Below are 27,997 nucleotides of genomic sequence, written 5' to 3'. Positions count from 1 at the left end.
CAGGCACCCAGGAGGGGGACAGAGAGTAACTGTTTATTCATCCACCTCTCTCTGTCTCTTCCATAAGGCACAAAATGACAGAGCAGTCAGCACACTGGAACTTTCCACAGCAGGCAGAGTGTTTGACAAGAGTAAGCCTTCAACAGTGCAGTCAGGAGTTCTCCCTCTCACGGAACCAGGCACACACTTGGTTTCTGATGGGGTTTCCTTGGATCCCCATACTATCTTCTGCCCAGAAAAGATGGCATCCATGGACCTTATCTGCCCACCAGTGCTTCTTTTCAGCAGGGAAGAGAGTGTCACTGAGGGACAAGAGAGAACTTCCTCTCCTGTCTCCCTTTCATGTGAGGGGTCCTGTGGGTTCCCATGGACACCCTGGAGTAATTTCCCATACTGCCAGGTCAGCTGATTTACTCTGGTAGGGTCTGGGACCAACAAGCATCTCTCAGTCACAGTCACACTGTTGCCACCAGGCCTGGCCACAATGTACAGCCAGCAGGGGAAAGGCCTTCCCAGAGGCGCCCAGACTCCAGCAGGACAGACTAACTAGTGGCCCAGAACTTGGAGATGAGCTGTTGAATCTGCTCTGGGTCTAGCCAAGGGGAGGCTTAGGTAGCCCACTTTGATACCAACCTCTAACGAGACACCGTTGTCCATCCTCGGTGTTATCCCAGCTGTACTGGGCTGTCAGGAATAGCATTCCCAGAAGAATCAAACCGAGTTCCCTGGAAAAACAGGGGTTTTCTCAGAAGCCTAGGCCAGGGGGCTGAGCAGTTTCTGGCCAAGACAATAAAGGGAGCTAGGAGTTGAAGAAGACTCAGTGGGGAGCTGGAAAAGGGGTTTGAATTGTTAATTAATATGAAACAAGGCAAGTAATAAGACAGCCAAGAGTGAGCAGGAATGTTGTGATGTTAGCACCTCAGGCTGCTCAGCCTTTGGTGATGGCGCCACGTAGGGTCCAAGTCTTCAGGAGGCTTTGACTCCGACTCTCACTCTGGCAGTGAGAAGCTGTTTAAGATCAGAGTTCAGTCATAGATAGGAAGTCCCTCAGAGTGACAGAGATGATCTGGGACATCCTGAAGAGGCACAGGGGCTGAGCTCTCATCCTGGTGATCTGATCCCCATGTGGACACCATGGGACCCGTGAGAACCAGAGCCCAGCATGGGACCAGCAGTCTTTCAAAGTCACATGGTGCAAGATCTTGAATCCTGGTCCCTGTTTCCTGCCTGTCCCAGAGGAGATAGCAGGGTCCTAGGACAGATGGCCCCCATGACCTCCCAAAGGGCCTCACTTCTCTTCTGAGCCTATCTTTCAGTCCCCTGCTGCCGTCTCTGAATCTGAGCCTAGAGAAAGAGGTGGCTAGTTGGCTAGATCTTCTTGGGGTGTTGGCATCATGGGATCACACGCGGGTCTGAGCACCAGAGTTCTGTGAAAGGTGTGCCGGAAGGTCCATAGTCCTCAAAAGGGTGGGGGGCCATGCTTGTGCTCCTATGGCTCTTCCTAAGTGTTAATTCTTGTCAAATTAGCCCAGTCAGGGAAATCATCCAAGTTGAATATGGTTCGTCCCCAGGTGTTGACTGACAGGAACACACTTGCGATTCCAATGCAGTTCATTATAAATCCTGTTTTTACCTACAGAATAAAAACAGGATCAGTCAGCAACTCAGGTCTTGTCTGGGCCCTGTGTTCCTGCATTCTGGGCCCCTCTCATTCACAGACAAAGCAATCCAAGTGTCACTGTTGCTGAAGGAATCCCTGGGAAGGAGTCAGCTCAGGTCGGTTCTCTACAAGACGTTGGGAAGTAACTTTGGAGACATAATGTGAGACATTCGCCACTCCTTGTGACCCTCCAGCTCTTTCTGCCACCAAGGTTGCATGCTTTCCTAACTATCATGAGTCATCACCCCAAAGCCCTAGCACAGACTTTATGCGGGGACTCGGAATCAGATTCGCAGCTTGTGGTTTCTGAGATTCATGTGCTTAAAGAAAACTCAGGAGGAAACCCAGAGTCTGACTCCCCAGTTCACCTATTCACTCTTACCCAGTCCAGAGCCACAGAGTGACTCTTCCCCCATCAGAGGTGAGAAAGCCAAACCTGGCTTGAAATGCTCTGCCTGTAACCGTATTTGCTTCCGAGGCATCACTGACTCCTAAGCAAATGGGCTCCCCATCACACATCCCATCTTCAGACACCACACAAGCCTCTCTGACTACCGACCCCCTCCTGGATGCCTGTAGGGTTCTTGCTGGTTGTGAATTCTTCTGTCATGGGAGGACCCACTCCATCCCTTCCAAGTGTTCATCCAGGATTTCCCTGGGACCCACAAGTTTCTCCAGATAGCACCTTCCATGGGGCAGAGCTGATATGAAATAGCAGATCATTTCAATAAGTAAGAAAGGCTACACCATAAATGAAAATGCCAAATATAAGTCTAGGTGTTCTGTGGTATTCTTAGATCACATGAGATCCTTCTGTTATCCTTTTCTTGTGTGTGTGCAGGTGTGCTCACTCATGCTTGCATGTGTGGGGACCAAAAGCTGGTGTTGAGTGTCTTCCACTATAGTTTTCCACCTTTAAATGTTTTTTAGATTTATTTTATGTGACTGAGTGTTTTTGCCTGCATGTGTGTATGTGCGCAATGTGCGTGCCTCATGGCTATAAGCCACTCTGTGGACATTGGGAACTGGAGCTGGGTCCTCTGTAAGAACAGCGAGTGCTCTTAACCACTAAGCCATCTCTCCAACCCTCTGCTTCATGAAGCTGAATTTCACTGATTTGGCTATACTGGCTGGCCAAGGAGCCCCTGAGATCCTTCTGTTTTCACCGCCTGGGTCCTGGGATTACAGACATGCACTGCCATGTCTGGCTTTGTGTGTGAGTGCTGAGGATCCAAACTCAGGTCTTCGTGCTTGCACGGCAACCATTTACTAAGCCATCTCCCCAGCTCCATATGCCATCCTCTTGAAACTCACACATCATACATAAGCAGAAATCCCTTATACCAGAAACATCCAACAGGAGCAAAAGAAAGGAGCTGTTACCATGTCAACAATTTTGAGGTGTCCATAGGAAAACACGATGGCGTTGGGCGGGGTGGCCACAGGCAACATGAAGGCAAGTGACGCACTCATGGTACAGGGAATCATGACGTAGAGCGGATGGATGCCGATGGACTGAGCCTGGAGAGACACACAACATGGCAACTCACAGCACAGAACACACACAAGCCCCCCTCCCCCCCGGCCGTACTTCAGAAGCATTCCCGGAGGCCTGGCTTATGTTCCAACCTTCACAACTGTGTCTGGCTAGTCCCTATGAACTTTGCACTTCTCGACAGGATAACTCCTGACCACAAAAGGCTGAGCTCAGAGACTACCTCCCTTGGAGGCCTTTCCAGTTCCCCTAAATTTAGTGCATTAATTTTACGGGGGGGCGGGGGAAGGGAGAGCACTTGCTGTGAGCCGGAGGCCATACTGGACCTCTAGCCTACACTGAACCTTAAAATGTCCCGTGAACCATCTGCTTGCCTTGTAACCTACAAATGCTTCCATGGGACGGCTCTGGATTGGGAGCCTGGTACCCACCTCTTTTCATTTTACATTTTAAAATTCTACTACATCTATGAGCACAGAGTTGGCCCTCATTGTATACTTAGTGAATAAATAAATAACATAATTTTAACAGCTATCAGAGGGACTCTTTATCATTTATATTGCCATGTATAAACACCTCTACAGAAATCTCACTGTAATGATTTAACATCAAAACCCAGGCAGCTGTCTCAATGGCCAGCAACAGCGGGATGGTGTGTACAGACAGTGTGTACAGACAGCTGAATGCTCACCGCTTTCACGGTGGACGTCCAGGCAGGAACATGAAAGGCCTTAATGGTGAGCCTCTTCCTTTTCTGAGATTTTTTTTTTACTTTATGTAGATGAGTCTGTCTGAACATATGTGTGTGTGTGTATCATGTGCAAGTAGTGCCTGAGGAGGCCAGAAGAAGGCATCAGATCCCCTGGGACTGGAGTTACAGATGGTTGTAAGCCTCCATGTGGGTGCTGGGAACCGAACCTAGGTCCTATAATAATAAGAATAATCAATGCTCTTACCCACTGATCTATCTTTCCAGTCCCATAGAAGATCTTATTTTCAAAAGCCCCAGCTACCTCCTTAGGTCAAAGCATGCATTTGCCTAGCTGGGGCTGTTTGTGCTCACAGGGTTCACAGGAGATGATAAAGCCAGAGCCTTTGCTGAAGAGAGGAGCATCCCCATTGCGTGCCAGCTCCAAAAGACCCTCCTTCTGCCACTTCTGCTCCCTTTCCTCTCTGTCCTCCTTAGCCTGTCTTCTTCCTCCTCCCCTTCTCTCCAGTCCTCCTGTCTTTCCTTGTCTTCTTTTTCCTCCTCTTCCCCTACCTCTCCCTTCTCCATTTCCTTCACCCTCACCTGGGTAGCCTGCTTAGGGAAGGAGACAGTTCCCTTGATACTTTAAACACTTCTCTCTTCCCTATGAATCAAAGGAAAAAACATTCAGATTTGGTTTTTGAAACTGGATGACCCAGGCTGCTTGGATGAAAATTGGCCAACTTTGTCACTGGACTCTGTGGATCTGTCTCTGAGCTTGGACTAACCACATTCTTTCCCTGTTACTCTCCAGGATGGGCTTTGATGGCTCCCTTGTTCAGGTTCTCTGTGGTTCGTGTATGGTTAGGGGACTGTCAGCACACCTCTAGAACGGGGCTCAGGTCTTTTGGCTTTTCCTGAACTCGCTGAGGTCAGTACAACTTTTAATGAATGACAGAGGGAAGGAATGTAAAAACACAACAGCCGATTTCCCTATAGGCTTTGCTTCCTCCTCAGTTCCCAGCCCACAGCTGAGCTTTCCTGTAAATACTGGATTCAACCTCCATCAGCCCTTCCTCTACCACCTCCATTCTCTGTCTCAGACCCCAGTGACCCCTCTCTTCCTGGGAAGTCTTCAGGCATGCCCTCTCCTCCTCTTGGCAGAAAGACCTATCCAATCCTCCCACTGTCAAGTCCCACATCCCCTGGGCTTCTTAGTCCTACATCCCCTTTCTGTGGTCTCAGTGATATCTGCCCTCTTCTCATCATCCTGGAAGGTAACTCAGGTAGTTAGATTAATATAGTAGTTGTGTTGTTGTTGTTGCTGGTGGTGGTGGTGGTGGTGGTGATGGTGTGTGTGTGTGTGTATGTGTGTGTAACTGGAGATTGTATCCAGGACCTGCACACGCCAGACAAGTGCTTTACCACTTCAATTATATCCCTAGTTTGGCTTTTGTTTTTAGGGTTGTTTTTGTTGTTGTTGTTGTTGTTGTTAATTTTTAAGACAGGGTCTCACTAAGTCACCTTGAACCTACAACCATCTTTCCTCCCTCTCCCAAACCATCTGGCTCACTGATACAATGAAGTTTGAGTGTCTCATCCTTGGGCAGTGGTAAAGAAATTTTTTTTTTTAAAAAAAAAAGAGACGACAATGCAGTGAGAGAGGTCTTCAGGACCAGGGTCATTAAGTGTGCACAAGGCCACAGCAGAGCCAGGACCACATCTGGGTCTTCAAGGCTGGTGAGGCTTCGGATCCTAATTTTACTGCTACGCTAGAGACTCGGGAAATGGTCCTGGGTTCACAACTTCCCATGAAATGCTCTGCCCTTCTCAGGCAGAGTTACTCACCATGGAGGCAAAGATGGGCAGGAACAGCATAGTGGTGGCCACGTTACTTGTGCACTCTGTTATCGTAGCAACAAGACAGGACAAGACGAAGGTAATGGTGGCAGGTCTCACTGAACTCAAGGGCTCCATCTGTCTTGCCATCCACTCAGAGAGCCCAGAGACCTGGGAAGCACAGAATGTTATCATTTCGGGGCTCCTAGTTTACAATTCCTCAGGGTTCAGGGAGCTCAGTCCACCCCATGTCCAATTCTCTCACATGCACATAAGTAATCTGATACATCTCTATAATTTTCATCCTCCTCAACCTTTTGGTTCCTACAAGTTTGCTTGTGGCTCAGCTGGTCTGTTAGCTAGATTCAAACATCAGACGTTATCTGAAAGTTCCTGTCCAAATGTCCTGTGAACACATCAGGCTCAACAGGGCCCAATCTAGGTTCCTCTTCTCCGGTCCAGAATCAGCTTCTCCTTCTGAAACATGCATTAACTTATATAAATATATAATCTATATATCAGGCTGTGGATATCCCCAGCACTGAAGAAATGGCATGCATGTATTCCCTATGCGCCCGGATTTGTCCCAGATGCTAAGCAAACCACAATACAGACCAAGTCTATCTGTTACGTTATGTTCCTGGATGGATGGGAAGATGGCTGGATATGTTGAGTGGATGTATACATGGATAGGAAGGAAGGAAGGAAGGAAGGAAGGAAGGAAGGAAGGAAGGATTAAGAAGAAAATAAGGAGGAAGGAAAGAAGAAAGGAAGAATGAATAAGTGGTATGGGATGGATAGAAGGGAAGGAATGGAGAGAACGGAGAAGAAAGGGAGGGAGGAAAAGAGAGAGGATGGGATAGACAGATGGATGATAGCAGCCCTAAGCTAGCTCAGCCCCTTCTGCTCCGGAGATAAACTGCATTTTCCCTTAAAAGCTGATCTTCTCCTGTGCTGTTAAGTACTTAGCTAGAGAGAAATTTTGAAATTCTGAAGCCGTGTCAACAAGGAGTTCAGCAAGTGGAGGACCCAAAGGACATGGTGAGAACACTCAGGAAAATTCGAGAGATTTTCCTAGGATTCATCAAGGCTATAGTATCCTCAGCTTCTCCTGCTTCTCTGCTTCCCCCTTCAGGACACTGTTCATGGTGACAGCACAGAGTCCCACACTTAAAGAATATGCAACTCTGTGGCGGGGACAGACAGCCCAGGGATGGGAGGGTGGATGGCGGCATTGGCCACCTCTCAGTAGAATTCAAGGGCCATCTAGAGCTGGACAAATACCTCACATCCTTTTGCCATAGCAAATCCTCCCCCTAAGAGCAGCACTATGTTCCAGGGCACTTTCTCTTGGGTGAACTTCCAATCCAGCAGTGGTGGGGGATAGAATGGAGTTTTCATTTCTGTGAAGAAAAAAAACATACATGAACATGCATGCATACATGCATTAGAAAGCAAGAGATGTAATCAGAAGAAATAGGCCAATAAAGATAATGGGGTACCAGTGCATACCTGTGGTTAGCTAAAATTTGTGACAATTGTTGTCTGTACCTCTTGCTGGGGAGGATTTGGTTATATTCTTGGCTGAGGACATAGTATGTCAGAACCACCTTTTTGAAAAGCCATTTGGTCATATATTATTAAAAACTGTTAAGTATTTAAGGGCATCTCCATTCTTTTCCCTTGACAGTAGCACTGCTAGGAATTTAGTCTCAAGAAACACCTTCAAAGAAAAAGCCATTTCCAGAATATTTAACTTACAATGAAAAGTTCAGGGTTGGTGAGTTGGCTTAGGGAGAATAAAGATACTTCTCACCAAGCCGGAACCAACTCCCAAGAGACCTCCACACATGCACCTTGGCTCTCTCTCTCTGTCTCTGTCTGTCTCTCTGTCTCTCTGTCTCTGTCTCTCTCTCTCTCTCTCTCTCTCTCTCTCTCTCACACACACACACACACACATACACACAGACACACACACATGGAGATGGGGAGTAAGTTAAAAATTTTAAAGAAAAAAGTGCCAAAATACTCCACAGCAGGATGGCTACAGGGTCCCTCTATGTGATAAAGTATTGAAGAAGGTCAGTTTGGTAGCTATAGCATAGTGGGAACATTTTCAGTGAAATTCCAAGCCAATGAAAAGCAAAATAGCAAAGGGGCAGGGTTCCAGCTGTGTGTGCTTAGATGCCAACTTTATAGTATATATGCATATCACAAAAACAGGAGGAAAACATATTAACATCGTTATGGAGAATTTGAAACACTTCCTGTGCCTGTTATGATATATAAATAAGATTTCAAGTATTGAAATGCCAAAAGAAAATCTACATATCTTAAAGATCTCCTTGTCCCTAGGCTTTGTTATGTAACCAGTCATGTTGAGCAGGACAGAATTCTCTGCCTGCTAGACTCAGGGACCATCCCATAGGCTCCCTATGCTCTCAGGACCCCAGTTGTGATGGCTGTAAAGTCAAGAGAGAAGCCTTACCTTCCTCCGTCTGGCTGCTGAAGTTGAACTTGGGCTTCTGTGAAGGTACAATGAAAAGCAAGATGGCCACAAAGATGGCCACTGTGGCATCAGTGACATAACTATGTAGGGAAGCACACGTAGGAACTCAGTGACAGACGTACGACAAATTTGCCCCGACCCACAGTTCTGTGTCTAAATGCTCCTTTAGGCGGAAATGGGCTCTGTTAGGTATGAAAACCAGTGGCCCCAAAAGCAAGGTTAGGAGTGGATGGGAGACTGAGTCTGGCTAGAACCAACACCCTGAAAAACTTGACTACCAACTTTGGGTGATCACCCACCCCCCAGAGTCTCATTCCCTGCCCGTCCCCCATCAGCCTACACTGCGTCATGAGTGAACTTCATGATTTCCTAACCAGGAGGTTTAGACTTCTGGATTCACTGGAGCTCACGGACTCCTCGGCTAAGCCAAGTAACCGAGATGGAGTAGCCAGCTGCAGGCAGCCACCTCCCGGCTAGCACCTTCTGCCTTTGCCAGGATAGTCATTCCTCAGCCTTTCTTATATGCGGTCCCACCAAAGCCAGGGAGAATCCACATGTACGCCCACCCACTAGGCTTGCAAGTAACCTTGCTGCATCTTAGAGAGGTTCTGAAGAAAGATAAGAAAGTAAGACGGCAGAAACCACGGCTCTAAGGGCCCTACTCCAGTCCCATAAACTATACCGGGGCTCTGGCCACCCTGCTAACCAAGCATTTTTAGTTCCGCCCTCTGAGGGACATGCGGGAGGCACGGAAACAAAGGCATCTGCAACTTTCACCATAAAGATTGACAGAAGAAGAGCGAAGCCCACGGGATGTCCCTCTAAAGCCCAGCTCCAGGACATAGGGCCCAAGGTGCACCCTCCTCTTGCTGCCTGTTACTGAGAGCAGCGGCATTTAGACAGCAGATCCTAAACTAAAGCCTTCCTCTACAACGACTTACTTGGTATTTCCATTGACCCAGGCAAGGGACAGCCAGCCAGGCATGAAGCCGGGGTCTCGGGAGAACCAGAGGATGATGAGCAGAACAAAACAGAAGAGCACATTGCATTCAGCGTAGGACAAGGGCCCCAGCTTCCTGTACTCCTCCTGCAGCACCTTGTAGGCCACCTTCTCGTTGTCGTTCTTCTTCAGCCCACAGCAGTTGCAAGATGCTTTAAGTCTAGACCACGTAAGGATGAGAGGCTAGCAGGGCAGATGGAATGACTAAGGGGCAGCTGAGCTAGAGTCTGGCCTCGCCGGCTCACAGCAGATTGCTGGGTCCTGAGGGGTCCAGCCCTCCCTCTTTCCGCCTCTGATTTTCATCTGCTTCCCCCATCCTCCCAAATCATCTTAGGGAGAGACGGTCGAAAGGGAGAGTCTGAAGACCCAGAGCACAACCCCAGGGACACCTCCAAAGCTTGGGGTGAGGGTGGCACGAAGGGGGTGTACCACCATCGCAGCCAGGTCACAGGGACAGCAGTAGACGGAAAGGAGAGGTTACGAAGATGAATGGGAGGATAGTGTTACTCGTGTTCCTCAGCAGAGCGGATGGAGCTGTTAGCAGAGGGAAGAGTGACTGTGCTCCAGGGTCCCCAGGGAGAAGGCTAGGGGAAGTTCTGCGGCCTGCAGGACCTCACAGCATCCTCACGCGATCCCCAAGCTTTCCTCTTCCCACCACAGCCTGCAACTGCCTTCCACAGTGCTGGGATTTCGCCCCCATCATGAACAGTTCCGGAAGGTAGGAGAAAGGAGAGGGCCCTGACAGAATTAACTGGCTAGAAAGGGGTATAGGCCAGACAGGGTGTAGGCCAGACAGGGTGTAGGCCAGACAGGTGTAGGCCAGACAGGGTGTAGGCCAGACAGGTGTAGGCCAGACAGGGTGTAGGTAGAGGTGTAGGATTAAGGACTCAGGAGACCACGGTAGGCAGCAGCTATAGCTCAGACAGGAAGGAAGCCAGCCTAGGCTCTACTTTGGGATGGTCCTTTCAGGGTGTTCCACTGGCAGATGGGCCTACCAGAGTGGCTTACACAGCCTCTCCTGGGGAGGTGCTGGCTTGAAGTGGCAGGAAGGAGGGGGATTTCTGAAGAAAGGCAATTGGACTGCATGGAGCGGGTAACTGGGGCCAGTAAAGAATAAAAGGCAGGCCCCAGGTTCTTCTCAGTGGGTGTGTTCCACATATGTCCCACCTCTGTTGGTCTCAAAGCAGTGGAGCAAAGCCAAGAGCATTGTCCCTGGGGAGCTCTCCCCTCCAGAACCCTTCCAGGGCCCAGCACAAAATTCACAGGAGGGTTGGGTCGACAGAAAGCGTTTGTACCCAGAGCCATGCTGGATGTGAACCACCTTTGAGGGCAATGTCAGTGCCGGGGGCATGGCTGACCCCCAAGGACACTAGGTCATCAGGACTTAAGGCAGCAGTGAGACCCCTGTGTCTGCAGAAGCAGCTGGAACCTCAGAAGGCCCTCAAGTGTGGGGATGGCTCTGCTGTCACCGGTGGGGACCTCTCTGCCATCACTGGCTCCAGAGTCTATGCTCTTCCAAGCATGGACCTGCCACTACTTGCCATCTAGAGACTTTAGGGCTGTTCTGAGGACTCCTATATTCCAGGATAAGGGGTGGCCTTGGTATTTTTTATTGACTAGCATGGGACAGGCAGTGAGAAGCCTGGGCCTAGCTGGTGCTGATAAAACGTTCCTGGTTCACAGACTGTGGGGCCATGCAGAGTGTTCCATCTTCTGATGCCGGCCCCCACAGGGGTGACACTAAACCTCCTGACCCTTGTTCAGTTTAACTGGGCACCTTTTCCTCTGGGCTCATTTCATCTGGTGACCACTGGCTCCTGCGGACATCCTGGAGTTGGGTTAGGGATCACAGTGTCCTTGTGCAGAAGAATGGCCTCCTTATGGCTCATCACAGTAAACTGGGTATGCTCTAGCACCACAGAGAGCGAGAGGATCCCTGGGTCCACCGTGCCCTCTGGGTGGGCACCAGAGGGAAGAGCTCTCAGAAAGGACACTTGTCCCGTTTTCTGCTGAGGCTGGCTGGGATGCTTGGGTGCCAGCCAACTGTAACATGCCACGTCACTCTTAGTGGTCCTGGGTGAAGGTCTGTCACTGCCCTTTAACTCAAGCAAGACAGGCTTTCTCCCAAGACCTTAGTGCAGCTACCCATCTTCAGACGAGACTCTTAAAGCTTGATCAAGACACAAGGGACAGTAGAGGCACCTTCTGTGACTGGGAAGCGTGATTCTTGTCTTCACCTGACCTGGTCCAGGAGGCCACAGATGCATGAGGAGATCACCAGGCAGGGTGTGGCCTAAGACAGAGGACCACTGCCATTTCTGCTGAGCTGTTTGTTCTCTGGAATGGAAACTAGGCTACGTGTGAGCCAGGCCACACTTGGTGTCTGAGTTAGAGTGGCATGTCGAGGAGGCCTGGGGTAGAAGAAAGGCCTGCTTCTCTACCGCCTGCAGCCAGAAGTTCTGATATATTCAGGTGCTGGCTGTTCAGGCTTCTCATGCCCCTTGAGAGCAGTAGAAGCTGTACAGAGCTGGATGAAACTATAGTTGGGTTGTCCCTCAGCTTTCAGGGCCCTGGCATCCCTGTCAGTGGCTAGCTGGGAGACTGGTGGTGCTCTGAGAGTCTCGATGCCCAGCCAGCTCCCTCTACATACTTAACCTTCCGGTTTTATAGAAACCCATGGCCATAGGTAGACCTAACACCAGGAGAGCAACCCTTGGCACGACCTCTGGGGTTGACTCACTGGACTCCAGTCTCAAGCCTACCACTTCCATGCTGTACAACGTGGCATGGGTCATATAACCTCCCCAGTTGTTGTATCTGTATATTGGCAATTACAATACTAGCACTTACTACGCAGGTTGCTGAGAAGATTATTCATTCATAAATGTTTAGTACTTAAAATAGTGCCTGACATGCAGTGTGTCTCTCTTTCTCCTTCCTTCCTCCTCTTTCATTCTCCTTCCTTCCTTCTTTTGTTTTGTCAGTGCTGATGATGGAATCCAGAGCCTTGTACCATGCAAGTACTCTGCCACTGGGCCCTTGGTATTTTGTCTGTTTGTTACATTTCTCTGAGTGTGTATGCATGTGTATGTGCGTATGTGTGCATGTGTGTATGCATGTGTATGTGTGTATGTGCGCATGTGTGTATGCATGTGTAAGTGTGTATGTTTGCACGTGTGTGTATGCATGTGTATGTGTGCATGTGCGTATGTGCGCATGTGTGTGCATGTGTATGTGTGTATGTATGCATGTGCGTATGTGTGCATGTGTGTGTGCATGTGTATGTGTGTATGTGCACATGTGTGTGTATGCATGCGCGCATGCTACAGCACAAGTGTGGAGGACAAAGGACAACCTGTAGGATCAGGTCTCTCACACCATGTGAGTATGGGGAATGGAACTCAGATCATCAGGCTTAACAGCAAGTGCCTCTATCCACTGACCCCCTAGGCCATTGCTGGCCCTGTGTTTTCATCTTTGAGACAAGATCTAACTATGTAGTCCAGGCTAGTCTGGAACTCACGATTCTCCTACGTCAGACTCCCGAAGGCCTGGATTACAGGCTTGACCACTACACCTGACTTTAACTCCTTTGCTTCATGAGGCAACACAGATGTCAACCTGCAGCAGGTTCAAGGGACCCTCTGCATCAGCCCACTGGACGGATATGAGTGAATAACAGGACTTAGTCCTGGTGCATATTCAAGGAGCTGAGCGAAGAGGGCTGCTGTCAGTGCTTCCCTTTGGAGGTGGGGGAGTCTAGACATGGGGGGGTGGTGGTTGGAGGGGAACCCTGCTTGATGCTAGTAAGTGATGTTGTAATTGCTCTGAATGGTGTAGCAATTTTAAAATGTAATTTTGTGGAAATGGTTCCTCTTTCAGAAGAAAATACATTTTTTTCAAATGCCCTTTTCCCCAGTGAAGTCACAGGTTCCTAGGGCTTTTGTCCTGTCTACCAGGTCTCCTCTGTGGAGTCAGAGATGCCTATCTTTTTCTGGGTCCAAGTTCCCTGGTGGCTCCTCACTTTCTTCCCTCCCAGGGTGACATAGTCACCTTCGTGCCACTGGTAAATTTATGTCCTTTAAAACAACAACTTAGCAGGCACGGGGGGAGGCAGAGGCAGGCAGATCTCCAGGACAGCCAGGGCTGCACAGAGAAACCCTGTGTCCGGGGTGGGGACATAGCTCTCTGTCAGTCTCATGTCGTAGTTCCCCTCCAAAGTCTGCTGCATCAGAGGTGACTCTGGGTGAACTTGACAGTGCTGGGAATAGGAAGGTAAACTTTCCAGGCTTGGCACATTGCTGAGAACACCACAGGCATTCAGTGAAGGTCTGAGCTTAGACTAACTCGGATTGTGTAAAGAGGACTACTAGACCCATGTGGCCAAGGTTATGTGCCCAGCTGTGTTGGCTTGGCATGTGGAGACAGCCTTCTCTTTCAATTACCTTAACCTACATAGGTGGCACACCTGTTCTTGCTCCCTGGGCCAGGAGACATGTAGGAGTCAGAGGGGCCCTGGTTCACAGGCAAGGGAAGAGGTGGCCCTGGAGCACGAGGACAGGTGTGAAAGCACAGAACTGTGATACACCCAGTGGTGGCTCCGAGGAACAGAAGAGAGGGAAAGCCGGGAAAGGGGCAGCCCTTGAGCTGCTTTCAGTGCTGGGGAGGTGAGCAGGGAAGTCTCCCTCTGGGCTGAAGGAACAACGCACGCAGAGGTTCAGCAAGCCTCCAGACCTGATGAGGATGCGAGAGCAAGCCAGCAGGTCAGGCTGGAGAAACAGCGACTGGTGGGAGAACATTGCAGTGGTACAGGGGTCTGGCACCCTCAGACGCTAGCCTGAGAGCAGCCCACACTTACTTGGATCTCATGTAAAAGCACTGGAGCCACAGCCAGGCCAGCACCAGCATTACCAGCATGTTGGGGAAGGCAAATCCAAACCAAGATGCAAAGTTCATGACGTCTTTACTGTCAGGAAACAAGCTGAAAGGAGAAACACCGGTCTGTACCTCCACGGCCATGCTGAGCTGTGGGGAGCAGGTCAGGCAGATGAACCCCAGAGATGGATGGGTCTGAACACTGGCCACGTGAGCCTGGGGTCCAGACATCAGAGTCCATCATTGTCTGGGACCCCAGAACGTGGACTCATCAGGAGATAAGACTGAAGAATGAATGACTAGGGATACTTGTGTGGGTACAGACCCTGCTGAATGTCTCGTGCAAGCACAGCCCAAGCCCCTGGAAAAGCACACCTTTGCCACTCATGCACATGATCTGGCTGAGAGCTCCCGGGAGCACACTGATGCCTCTGAAACCTCACTCTGTGTGTTTCTGTGGGGACTTCCCTGTCGACAGCAAATCTTAACATTCCCCAGGGTGGGACTGGTGTTCTCCACTCCCAACCCAGGCTCTGCCTCCCTAAGCTCTCTTCTAGCCCTGATTAGCTAGAACTTGCCCCCCACACCCCAGGCAGCCTGGCTTTTTGTTTGTTTGAGTAGAATTTAAGGGAAAGTCCTAGACCTGTGACCACAGAAAAGACCCTCGTTATTGATTCTCAAGTTTTTGACTTAGTCTGGCTGCTGCCCTGTCTGCCACTCTCTCCTTCACACCTCAGTTCCAGTGCCAGCTGCCCTCCCAGCCCCTGTCCAGAGCTCCTGTCTACGCAAAAGAGGCACCTCCTCCTTTTTGTTCCTTACCATTATAATTTATACACACTTCAATTAACACATTTGTTTGCCAGCTGCCTGAAGATCCCCGTAGCTGGCACCCCCAGCAGACCATGAAAAGCCTATGATGGAGCCCAGACTTCTTCCCCTCCATGATCTTCCAAGCCCACCCTGCACAGGGCAGAGCCCATGCGTGGGGTCCTCACAGCTTATGTCCCTTTGCAGTCAAAGATGGACACTTCTGAGCTACTCTTGTAGTGCTCCCGAGGTCTCAAGGGGGATGCTTGGTTAATGGGACTATGGTGAAGGAGACTGCAAAGCCCCTACTCTCTGTGCCATCTGTAGACCCTGAAGACCACAGGACCCTGGCCATTATTAGCCAATGTAAGTGAGCTGGGAGGGGCTCTTTTAGAGCTGTCTGCTCTCTGTGAATTCAACTCGCTGCCATTTCCTAAGATGTTAGCTCGGAGTCAAGATCACATGCCCTGTCTGAGACAGAAGCCCTGAGTCATTTTAAAGAAGCTGGATTTGTCCCATGGCAGAAAGCAGCCTTGCCTGTGAGCTCCAGGATGTCAGGTCTCCATTCCCTGGGAAGACTCTTAGTGGGTGCAGAAATGTGGGGACACAGAGACTATATGGGTTCATTTTCCCACCCTACTAGACTGATGGCTCCAGGCCAAAGACAGGAGGAAAAGAGAGCCAAGTAAGCACCTCCGGCCCCAGAAACCCATGATGATGTCTCCTGAAGGTACAGTCATGACTCACTCCTGCATCTGGCCCAGGAGCACCACGTTGGGTCCCGTCCCGGTCAAGGTGGCCGTACCCCCGATGCTGGCTGCATAGCACACACATAGGTTCATAGCCTTGTACATGTTCTTTGTGTCTTCATCCTCCTGCTTCTGCACACTGAGTTCTTCAAATATCACCTGGTTTCCTAGGGTGGACATGGGGCTATTAGCCAAGTCGGTTTTGAGAGCCACCCAGTCATCTGAAGCTCTTTACTCTGCTATTAATGTGAAGCCAGGCGCACGCCTGGCCAGGTGCGCATGTATTCCTTAGCTCCAGCCCCCAAATCACAGTCAGGTCCCATCTGCCTTTCCACAGTCCCTTCGCATGGCTTCCCGAGGTGTTACCTCCATGTACTTGCCAAGCCCAGAAACTTAAAGCATGTATTTGTATTTCCTGGATCCTTCCTGTGTGCTGCTCAAGCCACCCCCTGCCTCCAAGGGTGTCTCGGTCTACCTCCAATGCCTCTCCTCCTAGTGAGGTCCTCCCTCTCTGAGCTGCCCTGCTGCCCAGCCTGCCTGAGGCTTCTCATTGAGCAGATGACTCGGGTGGGTGTGCCCACTTAGGTTATCCCATTGACTGTTGATCCACAAGAGTCAGTGGTCAGAGTGTGCCTGTTCGCTCTCATGTTGCCAGGACCTCACCCAGGCCCTAGAAACCAGGCAGTAGCCACAGTTCCTGAGTTGCTCCCATGCAGAGTCCTGGAGAAGAACAGGGACTGGGAGGAGGGTGAAGCAGACCCTATCCTGCATCTTCTAAGTTATGGGTCTAGTAGGAAGCAAACACCGAGACCCGTGGGAATGCAGCCAGGAGTGACCTGCTCAAGGAGAGCCAGGAAGAGAGCCCAAATAAGAGTAGGAAGGGTGAGGAGCATTGATCAGGTGCTCAAAGATTCCTGAAGGAGTTATCAAATGGATAGTCAATGCTTTTAACTGTGGTACCAGTTAGGATCTCTGGTTGAATAATGCAGTGTTCTAAGCTTGAGTAAAGGATCTTCCTTTTATGTGATAACCAAAACCCAAATACTAATAAGCAAACTATCTCCCTATTTCTTCCCTCTATGCGTGTTAAAGGAAAGGCCCAGGGAGACTGAAAGGAGGGAGGTAGTCATAGCATCTGGTAACAGTAGGAAAGGCCACGGTTGCAGTAACTAAGCCAGTGCGTACCTGGAAACTCGCCAGCCTTGTCCTTGTCAGACAGCTCCAGCGTCTCCTGGCAGGTATCTACAACTACATTTGTGGCTACCATTTGCTCCAGCATGGCCTCCAGAATGGGGACCATCATGGCTGTGGTGGCAGTGTTGCTGATCCACATGGACAGGAAGGCCGTGACAGACATAAAGCCCAGCATCAGCCTGCAGAGGAGGGGCAGAGAAAGCAAGATGTAGTAGGAGCTGCGGGCAGGTCTGCTTTTTGTCCTGCCAGGCTCCCGCAAGGCTAGCTTAAAACCCGAAATAACAACACACAAATTGTGTTCTTTTAAACACTGCCTGGCCCATTAGTTTCAGCCTCTTATTGGCTAATTCTCATATCTTGCTTTAACCCATATTTAGTAATCTGTGTAGCACCACGAGGTGGTGGCTTACCGGGAAAGATTCAGCATGTCTGACCTGATGGCTGGCTCCATGGCATCTGACCCAGAGAGGAGAGGCATGGCGATTGCCTCACTTCCCTTCTTCCCAGCATTCTGTTCTGTCTATTTCACCCACCTAAGGGCTGGCCTATCAAATGGGCCAAGGCAGTTTCTTTATTAACCAATGAAATCAACACAAATAGAAGACTCTCCCACATCATTTCCCCTTTTTCTGTTTAAACAAAAAAAAAGGCTTTCACTTTAACATAGTAAAATTACATATAACAAAAAGTTATCAAGCAAGAATTACAGTTACAATATTTATATCTACTTTATCTTTTATCGTAACTAAAGAAAACTATAACTATAACTATATATCTATTCTTCAACTCCATCAAAGACTCTAGAAGGATATAATATTCCCTAAGTAAACAATTCCCTTATGCCCTACCCACCACATCCCCGGGCACAGCTAGGAGCTGGAGCCACCCTTCCTGCCAACTTCAGACCAGGTGTCCAAACATGCGGTGGCAGTTTGAGCGGCTCTCTTCCCCCCCCCCCTTGTCTTTCTTCTTCCCTTCCCTCCTTCTTCTTCATGACAGCTAATTTTCATTGTCAGCTTGACTGGGTTAAGGAAAGTCAAGAATACTTCCAAATGTGGTTATGAAGGACACACCATGAGATCATGAGGGCTCAGGCGTAATGAATAGAGTAAACCCTTGATGGATTTATAATGTGATGGCATCATTGGGAGGTGGTAAAACGTAAGAAGTGGAGCCCATAACCTAGCCAGCCATGTGGTCGGAGCCCAGTCAATGGTACAGACATGAGTTTCATCATTTGGAGAAGTCCTTAAGTCCAATCAGAAAGTGGTCGGTTACTCCCATATCACTGTGTCCCTACAACACCGCAGGGCACATGGCGGATAACAGGAAAACTGGGGGTGAGGGGGACTGGTTAAAAACACATTATATGAACATATGAAGTTCTCAAATAATAAAAAAGAGGTGGGACCTAATTGGAAGAAGCGTTCATTGGGGCTCGTCCTGGTGGTGTATCTTGCCAGGACCTCTGGTTCCTGGCTCCCTCCCTTGTTTCCTGTCTGTTGTAGGGGAATTTCTGCGACCACACACTTCTGCCACCATGATACTCTGCTCAGGTATAGAAGACCAACCACAGACTGGTCACCATCCAAAGCTAAAAGCTTAAGTACATCTTTCTTCCTTTAAGTTCTTCCTTTTAGGAATCTGGTCACAGACATGAGAAAAGTAACTATAGATTCCTGACTACCCCTCTTCTCACAGACATTGCTGATGTCTCTGCTGCTGGCTGCGGAGTCAGAAGGAGGCCTCAAACTCAGCTGCAGTTCTAGCAAACTCCCATTTAGCAGGGAAGTTTGCCTTAGCAAGACCCAGGGTGTGGTAGAGCAGCCCCACATGAAGTTAGAGTAGCTTTCCGCATAGATCTAGAAGATTCCCACTGTTTTACATAGAGCCTCTCCTCTCCTAAATTGCAAAGATTAAAGCAGAATCATTCTGTCCGACCCAGAGACCAAGCCTCCCCCTTCCCCTTGGATGTTCAACTCTGTCACACTCCACTCTCCAGGGGCCCCTGTAGAGCAGCCATGTGGCCAGAGAAAGAAGGTGTACTTACCGTGAGGGCTTGGTCCCCACAAAGAGCAGCATTCTCAGGGCAATTCTCTTGTGAAGTTTCCAGCGCTCCACAGCCGAGGCCACAATGAGGCTGCCCACAAACAGCATGTTGGTGTCCTTCATGTACTGGACACACACCTGGAGGGTGGCAGGGGCGCCCCATCAGGGTGATCCCTAGTCACACACTACTTCAGTCCAAAGCTGCTACCCAATTCACCCAGTTAGCCAAGCAAGCCAGATGACCATTTTAAAGGTAGCATAGGATGGTCTGTCTGCATCCTTGTCCTCGAGGGATCCACCACTGAACCTCTAGGCCTTGGGAGTTCAGAGGGGCTCAGAGAAGGAGGCGGGTACAGGGGGGGGACGGCGAGCTGCCAGTCCTTGTTCAGCTTACTCACCTGCTTGGAGTCCAGCACCTTCAAAAGGGGGAAGAGCAAGACGGGCATGAGGGAGGTGATGGCCACAGGGATGACGTCAGTGCACCAGTAGATGGCCATGAGGATGATGACGTAGGCACACCTGACAAACTGAAGAGATGGTTCTGAGGCCTGGAAGGCTCCACTCTGCATCCCAGCTTCATAGGGGGCAGGGGGGCACGCTGCCTGTGTGGTGGAGGAGCCTTGGTCCCCGGTAGCGTGGCTCTCCAAGGCTCAGGACAGACAAGGCGAATCAGGCTGTCCCTAAGTCTAACCTGTCCCTGCCCCCCTCTTTCCTGCTGTGTTTCGAGCACCACAATAAAGCAAACAAATGTTTTCAGAGGAAGATTGCACCCCATAAATGGCCCAGGACACCTCTCTATCCAATGAAGTAGGGTTTCCCAGGCCCATGCGATGACATTTGGCAGGGAGACAAGTCCTCAGTGTGGGGGCTGTTCTCTAAACAGTGGGATATTTAGCATCACCTTGTCCTCCATCCGATAGACAGTGGTTGCATTCTCTATAGAGATCAAAAAGCTGTCTCCATAATCTCTACACTTCCTGCTGTGGGCAGGAGGACAGTTGAAGGACTTCAGGGACTGTCATCCCAAAGGTGCCCTGAAATGATGATTATTTTGAACTGACAGAAAGTAGAAGACAAGAGATTTTTGGATGAGATTCTACTCTGAAGCTGTCCGGCTGCTTAAAGTCGGACTCAGCCAATAAGAAGCAGCCGTCTCCGATCCCTTCTCTGAGTCTTCATTAACTAACTCACAAGGCAGTAAGGAAGATGAAGTCTGAGCAGGGCATGGTGAGGCATGCCTGTAATTCCGGCATCTAGAAAGACCTTTGTAAGTCTGAGGTCAGTTTGGCTTATATAGGGAGCTGCAGAACATCTGGAACTACAAAGCAAGACACTAACAGCAAAAAGCCACTAGTCACATAAAAGCCAAAACCCGCCAAATCTGTCAACATACCTTAGGGACACTTGTCACATTCCATTGCCCTCCATCTCAGGCACTATTTCATTGTCTATTCTGTGGGACCCAATGGACTTATCCCTGGCCACACTTTGTTTCTTTAAACTAACAGGATTACCCTAAAAATCATTTAGTACTCCCCTAAAACCTCCTACAGTACCATGGTTCCCCTCCCCTCTGGAACAGAGTATGTGAGCTTCGGAGTTGCTATGGGCTTGTCGGGAGGGATTCATCTCCTGTGGGTAACAAATCTCTAGATCTTTCCTCCTCATTCATCAGTCCATGGTCAGAGAGCCAAGAGGGCCATTCCCTTTCTCCCTCATAGGATAGATGCTGGTTGAAAGCCACTGGGGTGAGCACCAGGGATGGGTGGGTGGTAGTGGAGGTTCCTTCTGGGCATGGGTAATAAAAAGGAATGTTGCAGAGAAATTTTTTAAGTAATAATGCTGAAAGCCGGCCTGTGTTGTCATGGTATAGCAATTCTAAACAATGTCATTCCCAAGTCTCCTCCCCTCTTCCAATCCTGGTTCCTCTTTGAGCTCATTTCCCATCCTTATCTGTAAATTACAGAGTGTGTGACACCCAGAAACTCCTTTATTCCCTGAATTCAGACTGTAGATGCCCTGTGACTGTTTTCACTGCCCCTCGAAGAGGATGGAACACAGGGCTGACTGCCTCATCTCCACCCACTAGCAGGAAATCAAGGAGAGGTCTCATCCCTGAATAATCCATCAACCCAGTCGGCACACCCTGATCTAGATTCTCACAGTGTCAGAGAAGCGTGCAAAGTAGGAAAGAGAAGTTGGAAAAGTCGGAGGGTGGCCATGCAGGAGAGAGAGCTCAGACAGGAAAGTGCTTCCCATGCAAGCATGGGGACCTGAACTTGATCCCTAGAACAAATCAAAACCCCAGATGAGTCACACACGTGTACCAGCACTAAGAATGTGGAGACAGGCCAGCCTAGCCTATATGGCCAAATCCAGGCCTCTGAGGATCCGGTCTCAAGAAGCTAAACAGATGGCAGTTGAGGAAACAAAACCTGATGCTGATCTCTGACCTCCAAATACACAAGCACGCACATACGTACACACACACACACACAAACAAAACACAAATGTCTAGGGAGGAGGTAGTAACCTTGGGGGAGATGATGAATTCTAAGTAAATTTACTGCACTACCCTGCTCCTGAGAAGGTGTCTGGAAAAGCAACAGAAGCTGCGATGGAGGTAGGCACTGGGATTTCAAAGCCAGCGCTCAGCACAGAGCCTTCGCTCACAGAGAGGTTCAGGAGGCACCCCATGCACAGTGGAATCAGCCAGGGCTGAGGGTTCATCAGACAGCACTCACACCTCAGTCACTAAGGAGCGTGTTCTTATCCCTGTGCCCTTAGGTGATTGACATCGTTATTGTCAACCAAGGCAAAGTGATGTGGCCATGACATCATTAGGTGATGTAATCTGATTGAGCCACAATTGTAGTCCAGTGTTGAATAAAATGACCTGATATTGCTCATTACACATTGCATAATGAAAATGAAGTAGGCAAAACTCCCCCCCCCCCGTGTGTGTGTGTATGTGTGTGTGTGTGTGTGCATGCGTGCGTGTAAGACAAGAGATCAACTGATTGGTATTTGGAGAGCTGTCCATCAAGACATTAATAATAGGGTAGTCAGGGTACCTTATTTTACTTTATACTCGATACTTTATACTTGTGAAAATAAGAGGTTTTTTTACAAGTTTAACAAAATAAGTGATTAAACTTGTCACCAGTTTTTTTTTTTTTAATGAGTATTAAAAGCAGAGGAGAACTCGGAGAAAGGGTAGGAAAAGTGGGTGAGAGAGGAGGCCCAGAAAGGAGCAAGGCAAAGAGAAGAAGATCCCCTGGAGAGGGGCCAAGAGCCACAGAGGGCAGCGTGTTCTGGGAGTCATCATCGGGTTGGGGCGATGGTGCCCAGGCTGCCCCTGAGGTGGGGTCTGGCTGACTTTCTCTCACTCCTGTGAGTGCTGTGTATCTCTGGGCTTTCTTGCACAATGAAGGTAACATGGTGACTGGGGGCAGGGTGCTCTTTGGTGGTGATCAAAACAGTGGAGCAGAGGGTGAAAACAGAAAGCCAGGGCCCAGGCTCTCAGTACCTAATCCAGTTTGAGGGAAAGTGCTGGGGAGACAGCTTTTGGAAGAAACTTCACTGTGATCTCCCAGTCCACCAGTCTTCATTCCGAGGGCATATACACATACACTGCAGTTGGGAACCTGATTCTCTCTCTCTCTCTCTCTCTCTCTCTCTCTCTCTCTCTCTCTCTCTCTCTCTCTCTCTCTCTCTCTCTTCCCCAATGCATGTACCAGGGATAAAGTGGGGTCCTAGTTATACCTTCCTCTACCAGGAAGGTCAACCAAGCGACTATAATTATTCCAGGGAACATCACTCCCCACCAACAGAGCTAAAATCACAGCCTTCTGGCCTGGCTGCCTCCCACAGACAAGAACAGTCCCAAATCTCTGCGGATGCTCACTCACAGTGTGACTATCGAAGAGCCATCACTGTTGACCTGCTCTCCTTGGCCCATGTGGAGACTCTGTGCAACACGTTCTCTTCCCCCATCCTAGGAACCAGAATGATCCCCTTTTTCTCTCAAAGTGTCTGAATCCAATCACATCATTGTACCACCCATCAAAGCACCCAGACCCAGAGAGCACGGGGTCTGTCAAGTGAATAGCCCAGGCATCTGAGTGCATGCCTCTCCTCTCAAAACATCCCCTGAAGAGTCCCACTGTTTCCCAAACCTGCCTGTGGAGGGGAAGCAGGATCTGAGCAAGGTTTCCTGTCTGGGCTGAGAGTGAAAGGGCTGAAAGAAGGGATGGAGGAAGGAGCAGCCAGCAGCCACAAAAGGCTTCAAAGAGCTCTGGCCTCGCCAAACTGGCTGCACACAGCCTAAGAGAGTCGGGCCAGGGCTCCCGCCCCTTCTCTGCCCTGCAGCCAAGGCCATTCATTCTCTCCCTTCCTCCCAGGAGCATTAGGAGGCCAGGGCATGGGACGCAGCTTCCCTGCAACCCAGTGCCATGCCACCCAAGGCGTGAGCTCTGGGAACGTGTCCCGCCTCCTGCCACAGCCACAGCAGGCACTGGGCAGTGGAAACCAAGCCCGACCTGCGGTTCAGGCTGCAGCAGGATTTGGACTCTGAGTGGCTTCCTTGGTTTCAGAGCTGGAAAGAAATAGAAATCATGGATGGGGAGATTGAGCCTCAAAAATTAGGATCATAATGTGGCAGAGGCAGGACCACACAGGTGATGCTACTTTTGTAGGTCCTTAACTGAAGGCATCTACAGCTGGTGAATGTCTGTTCCCTAGAGAGGAGGCAGGCAGGGAAGTCCAGCCCTCTGAGTCCCTGCTGGCTCGAACATCGTCTTTGAGCTGGGATAGTGCTGCTTATGCATTCTTGGGGGGAAAATTCGGAATCAGAGGCTAAGCCTGTGGCGGGTTCTGTGTGGTTCAGATCTGTCCTAACTTCCAGGTCTCCGTGTTTGCTCGAAAGGTTCTTGCGCCCTACAGTTGGTGCGCTCTAGGATGTGTTCACCTTCGTCCCTCAAATACTTTGCAGGGCACCTCCCATCTGGTGCCCGAAGCATCTGAGCACGCACCCCAGGGGAGCTTGTCCCCGCGCGGGGGATTCCGTGTGTTCCGGCTCAGCATTCCCGGGTTCCGTGCCCGTTATTGCACTGGGCACCCGGGTTCCGCCGGGCTGCCCAGACACGCAACTGACCTTGTCAGGTACCAGAATGATGAGTGGAAGCAGCAGGATCGGGGTGAAGAACAAAATCACGAAGGATTTTGTTCTTGGTCACATAAGTCTTCGCCGAAGCCATCGCGCGCGGAAGGGAAGCAGACTGGCGGGAGAGAAGATTGAGAGGCAGCTAGAAGCTCCGCCGAGCTTTAAAGGGGCCGCGCGGTCCCACCGGAATGGGGGCGGCTACAACTCCGCCCCCCATAGCGGGCCCTCCCTGCGGTCCCGGGGCGGAGCCACCCCTCGGGGTCTGTGGGGAGCGTCTAACCCGGAACTCTGCCACCCCGTGGCGGAGAGAGGCGTCTGCAGAGTCCAGTGTTTGGCAGCAGCCCTCTATGAAGGAACTGGACCCTGGCACCTCAGCGCTCGCCGAGCCCTTTGGCGTTGCTCTGAACGCCGGCACTACGTAGGGTGTGCAGGTCTTTCTGCCATCTTAAGCGTGAGGATCATTTCTGTACCCGCACCTGCTCTCTCCTGGGCTCCGAAGGGTCCAGATGAAAAGCTCCAATGGCCTGTAGGTTTCTCAGGCTTCTCTCTCCAAAGCTCTCTCTCCTTCTCATCCCGATCCCGGAGGGGTGTCTCTTAGAGGCGGTGGCTGAGGTCCCCTCACCCCCAGGATCCTCTGGCTTCCCCCTTGCGTTAGCCCTACTCTAAACACAGAACCCATTTCACTCCTCGTGCCCTCTCCCACCCAGCGCACCCTGGGCGCTCTACAGGGACCGCTAAAGAAGGCGGTCACTGTCCTCGCAGTCCGAACGACTTTTGCCCTCCAGCGGATGCGCGTGCGCAGCCGGCGGGCTCAGCTCTAGGAGCCAGCAGCTGCTACTGACCACGTGAGGAACACCTAGCTAGTGCCATTTTATGGAGGGAGATGGGGTAAAGAAGAAGGGACATAATAACCCTTCCAACTTGAGAAAGGCGTTCATACATTCATTCATTCTTTCTCTTTCATTCGTTCATTCATCCTGTCCTCAATAGAGCTGTGCTTAGTACCTGGTGTGTTAAATCCTGTTTGGGGCACCAAGACAGGAGGATGTAAAGACGTTGGCACCTCAGTGACTTCTTCCTCTCTTCTCTTCTACCTGCCTTTCATTCTCGGCTTCTTTGGGGAAGTCTTACCTATGCACCCTAGGCTACTTCTTAGACATTACACGACACATGGCTGAGCCCAGATTTCTGTACAGTAAGCTCTCAACTCCGATCCAAATGCTACTTTGTTATTGACATTGTTAAGAGTGTTTAGGCCTAGAATGACTGCCTCCTTTCTAATCATGGAAGCCATCAGAATACTCTAATCCAACTATTACCATAGCATTTACTTTGTGTTGTAAGCAGTCTGGGGGGAACTAATGAAGAGGTTCTATGCAATTACTACGCATTGTATGAGAAGACCCAACCTTTCATCCCACTTCCCCATCCCCAACCCTGCCACCGCCACCAGGAAAGAACTATGGTATTTCCCACCTTTCTCAGCCTGTGTATGTCCCAAGCCCTAAACCTTAGCACATGCTTGTGTCAAAATCTTGACTCTCTCCTGTGACGTGTCACCATTCTCTCGAGTCTGCAACCACATTCTTCAGGCCCTCTCTTGCACACGCTCTCTCTTTCATTTTCTATTTTCATTTTCCTGGGCCCCACCCTCTTCCCCTCAGAGCACTTAACACTAGATTTCTTGCTTTTTTTGTTTCAAGATTTTATGTGTGTGAGTATGTGTATGCATGCATGCATGTGTACCATCTGTATGCCTGAAGACACCAGAGTCAGAAGAGGGTATCAGAGCCCCTGGAACGGTGGTTATGGGTGGTTGGGAGCCACCGTGCGGGTGCTGGGAACTGAACCCAGGTCTTCTACAAGTGCAACAAGTGCCGCCCTTAACCACCGAGCCATTTCTCTAACCCATGGGAAGTTTTATTTAATTTTGCTTTTATTTATCACCATGGGCCCACTCAACAGCCTTTACTGAGGTTTGGGTGTGCGCGCAACACTTTCTCTCTGGGATATATAAAGCAAATCAGCCACTCTGTTATAATTCAAGTGCTTTAAAGAGGGTATAATTTGTGCTCTGCAGTAAGATCCCTGAATCCTTATTCCGTCCCTGTGTTGTCTTAGTGTTGTGTCTGCGGTTTCCTTTCCGATTCATCTTCTCACAAGTAGAGAGAATCGTACCAACTTTGATTTCCAGCAGCTGTTTGGAGACCATGAGTGAATGTTCTGAGTAATCAACAACCAATAGTATTGGCTCTTGCAATTCTATGCGACACACTGTGGGTGCCCTTGGGCAAAAGGTCCTCCAAGTGTTCCTAAGGCTTTGCAGAGGAGATGGCATTTTTTTTAAATATTTATTTATTTATTTATTTATTTACTTATTTGCTTATTATGTATACAATATTCTGTCTGTGTGTATGCCTGCAGGCCAGAAGAGGGCACCAGACCCCATTAGAGATGGTTGTGAGCCACCATGTGGTTGCTGGGAATCGAACTCAGGACCTTTGGAAGAGCAGGCAATGCTCTTAACCTCTGAGCCATCTCTCCAGCCCCGGAGATGGCATTTGAGTGGAGATGTCAAGGCAAAGAATTTGCCAGTCATGGGGGGAGTCAGTAAAAAACACCACCGAGCAACCTCTCGTGCATGGAGTATAGATTTAAATTCTGTATGTATGTGTGTATTTACATGTGAGGGGTCGTGAGACAAGAAAGACCCTGGGAGAGAAGGAACTCCACCAGACGGGTAAAGAGTAACAGGACACAAAGTGTGACATCAAGCAGAAGGAGGGCTACCCAGGGGGAAGGAGGGAACCCATGGGAGGAGGCACAGAGTGGGACAACTGGGAAGGGGTGAATGAAAACAAATGACACGCCAGCATGAAGACGTCATGGTGGAGCCCATTACTCTGAATGCTAACCAGAAAACTTAGCCAAAAATAAACTTCAAAAGGGAATTGCTGAAAAATATTCCCAAGATAATGCAGGGGTATCAGAAACTACAGTGTCATAACAAAAACAAATTGTTGAAGAGTTTATACCAAGTACCTGGGCAGGAAAACTACACATTCTAGAAACATCTATTCTCATTCAACCTATAAATTCAATTCCAATTGAAATCCTTATATGTGTGTGTGCGTGTGTACACCCATCGTGCACACCAGAGTTAAACCCTGGGTATCATTCTTCAGAAGCCATCCACCTGGTTTTTTGAAAGGTTTCTTTCTGGCCAGGAACTTAGCCAGTAGGCTAGGCTACCTAGTCAGAAAGCCCCAGGGCTATGCCTGTCTCCATCTCTACCACATCTGGATAAGTGGGTGCTGTGGACCAAACTCAGGTCCTTATGCTTGCGTAGTAAACGCTTTACTGAGCCATCTCCCCATCACCCCCATCCAGGGATGTTCTTTGCTGAGTGATCTCCCCATAACCCCCATCCAGGGATGTTCTTTACTGACTGATCTCCCCATCACCCCCATCCAGGGATGTTCTTTGCTGAGTGATCTCCCCATAACCCCCATCCAGGGATGTACTTTACAGAGTGATCCTCCCTGTACCCCTCATCCCCCCCAAGGGACTTTTTATCAAATATTCAGGCAGAATAGAAAGTAGCCAAGAATAAAGATAATTTTAGAAAGCAATGAATTTTATAAACATCTGTCTGAATCCTTTCACCCAATTTTAATCTTAAAACTGTATTAGAAGTCTACTGTTATTACAAGAGCTTTGAAGTGTTTCATTAGTTGTACAGAGAAACTGAGGGATTTTTTTTATCAGATTTCAAGAATGGCAAAATTATAATAGCTGGTATATTCATTAACTATTATAAATGAAAAGACAAAACCAGAAGAATATAAATGTAATGGACACATACGTCCGCGGACATGACAACAGAATAAAGATCGCAGGGATGGTCTATGCCTCTGTTCAGCTGTTGGATTTACTAGGTTTTTAGCAATTCCGACATTTTTTTCCTT

General features: G+C 49.5%; 1 protein-coding gene across 1 annotated transcript; it reads right to left on the bottom strand.

Moving 5' to 3' along the window:
• Positions 1-101: 101 nt before the first annotated feature.
• Slc13a5 (solute carrier family 13 member 5) lies at positions 102-24,123 on the bottom strand. Its single transcript, XM_038326281.1, is given in 13 exon segments — positions 102-1,633; positions 3,044-3,181; positions 5,692-5,853; positions 6,967-7,085; positions 8,171-8,271; positions 9,133-9,351; positions 14,050-14,172; positions 15,621-15,789; positions 16,808-16,995; positions 18,867-19,003; positions 19,264-19,392; positions 24,021-24,092; positions 24,094-24,123. Coding segments are annotated over 13 exon segments (1,719 nt in total). The 3' UTR covers positions 102-1,501.
• Between the last annotated feature and the right edge of the window lie 3,874 nt (positions 24,124-27,997).

The sequence above is a fragment of the Arvicola amphibius genome, chromosome 4, assembly GCF_903992535.2.
Source record: "Arvicola amphibius chromosome 4, mArvAmp1.2, whole genome shotgun sequence".
Lineage (NCBI taxonomy): Eukaryota > Metazoa > Chordata > Mammalia > Rodentia > Cricetidae > Arvicola > Arvicola amphibius.
The sequence above is the reverse complement of the archived record's forward strand: the minus strand, read 5'-3'. Positions and strand labels throughout refer to the sequence as shown.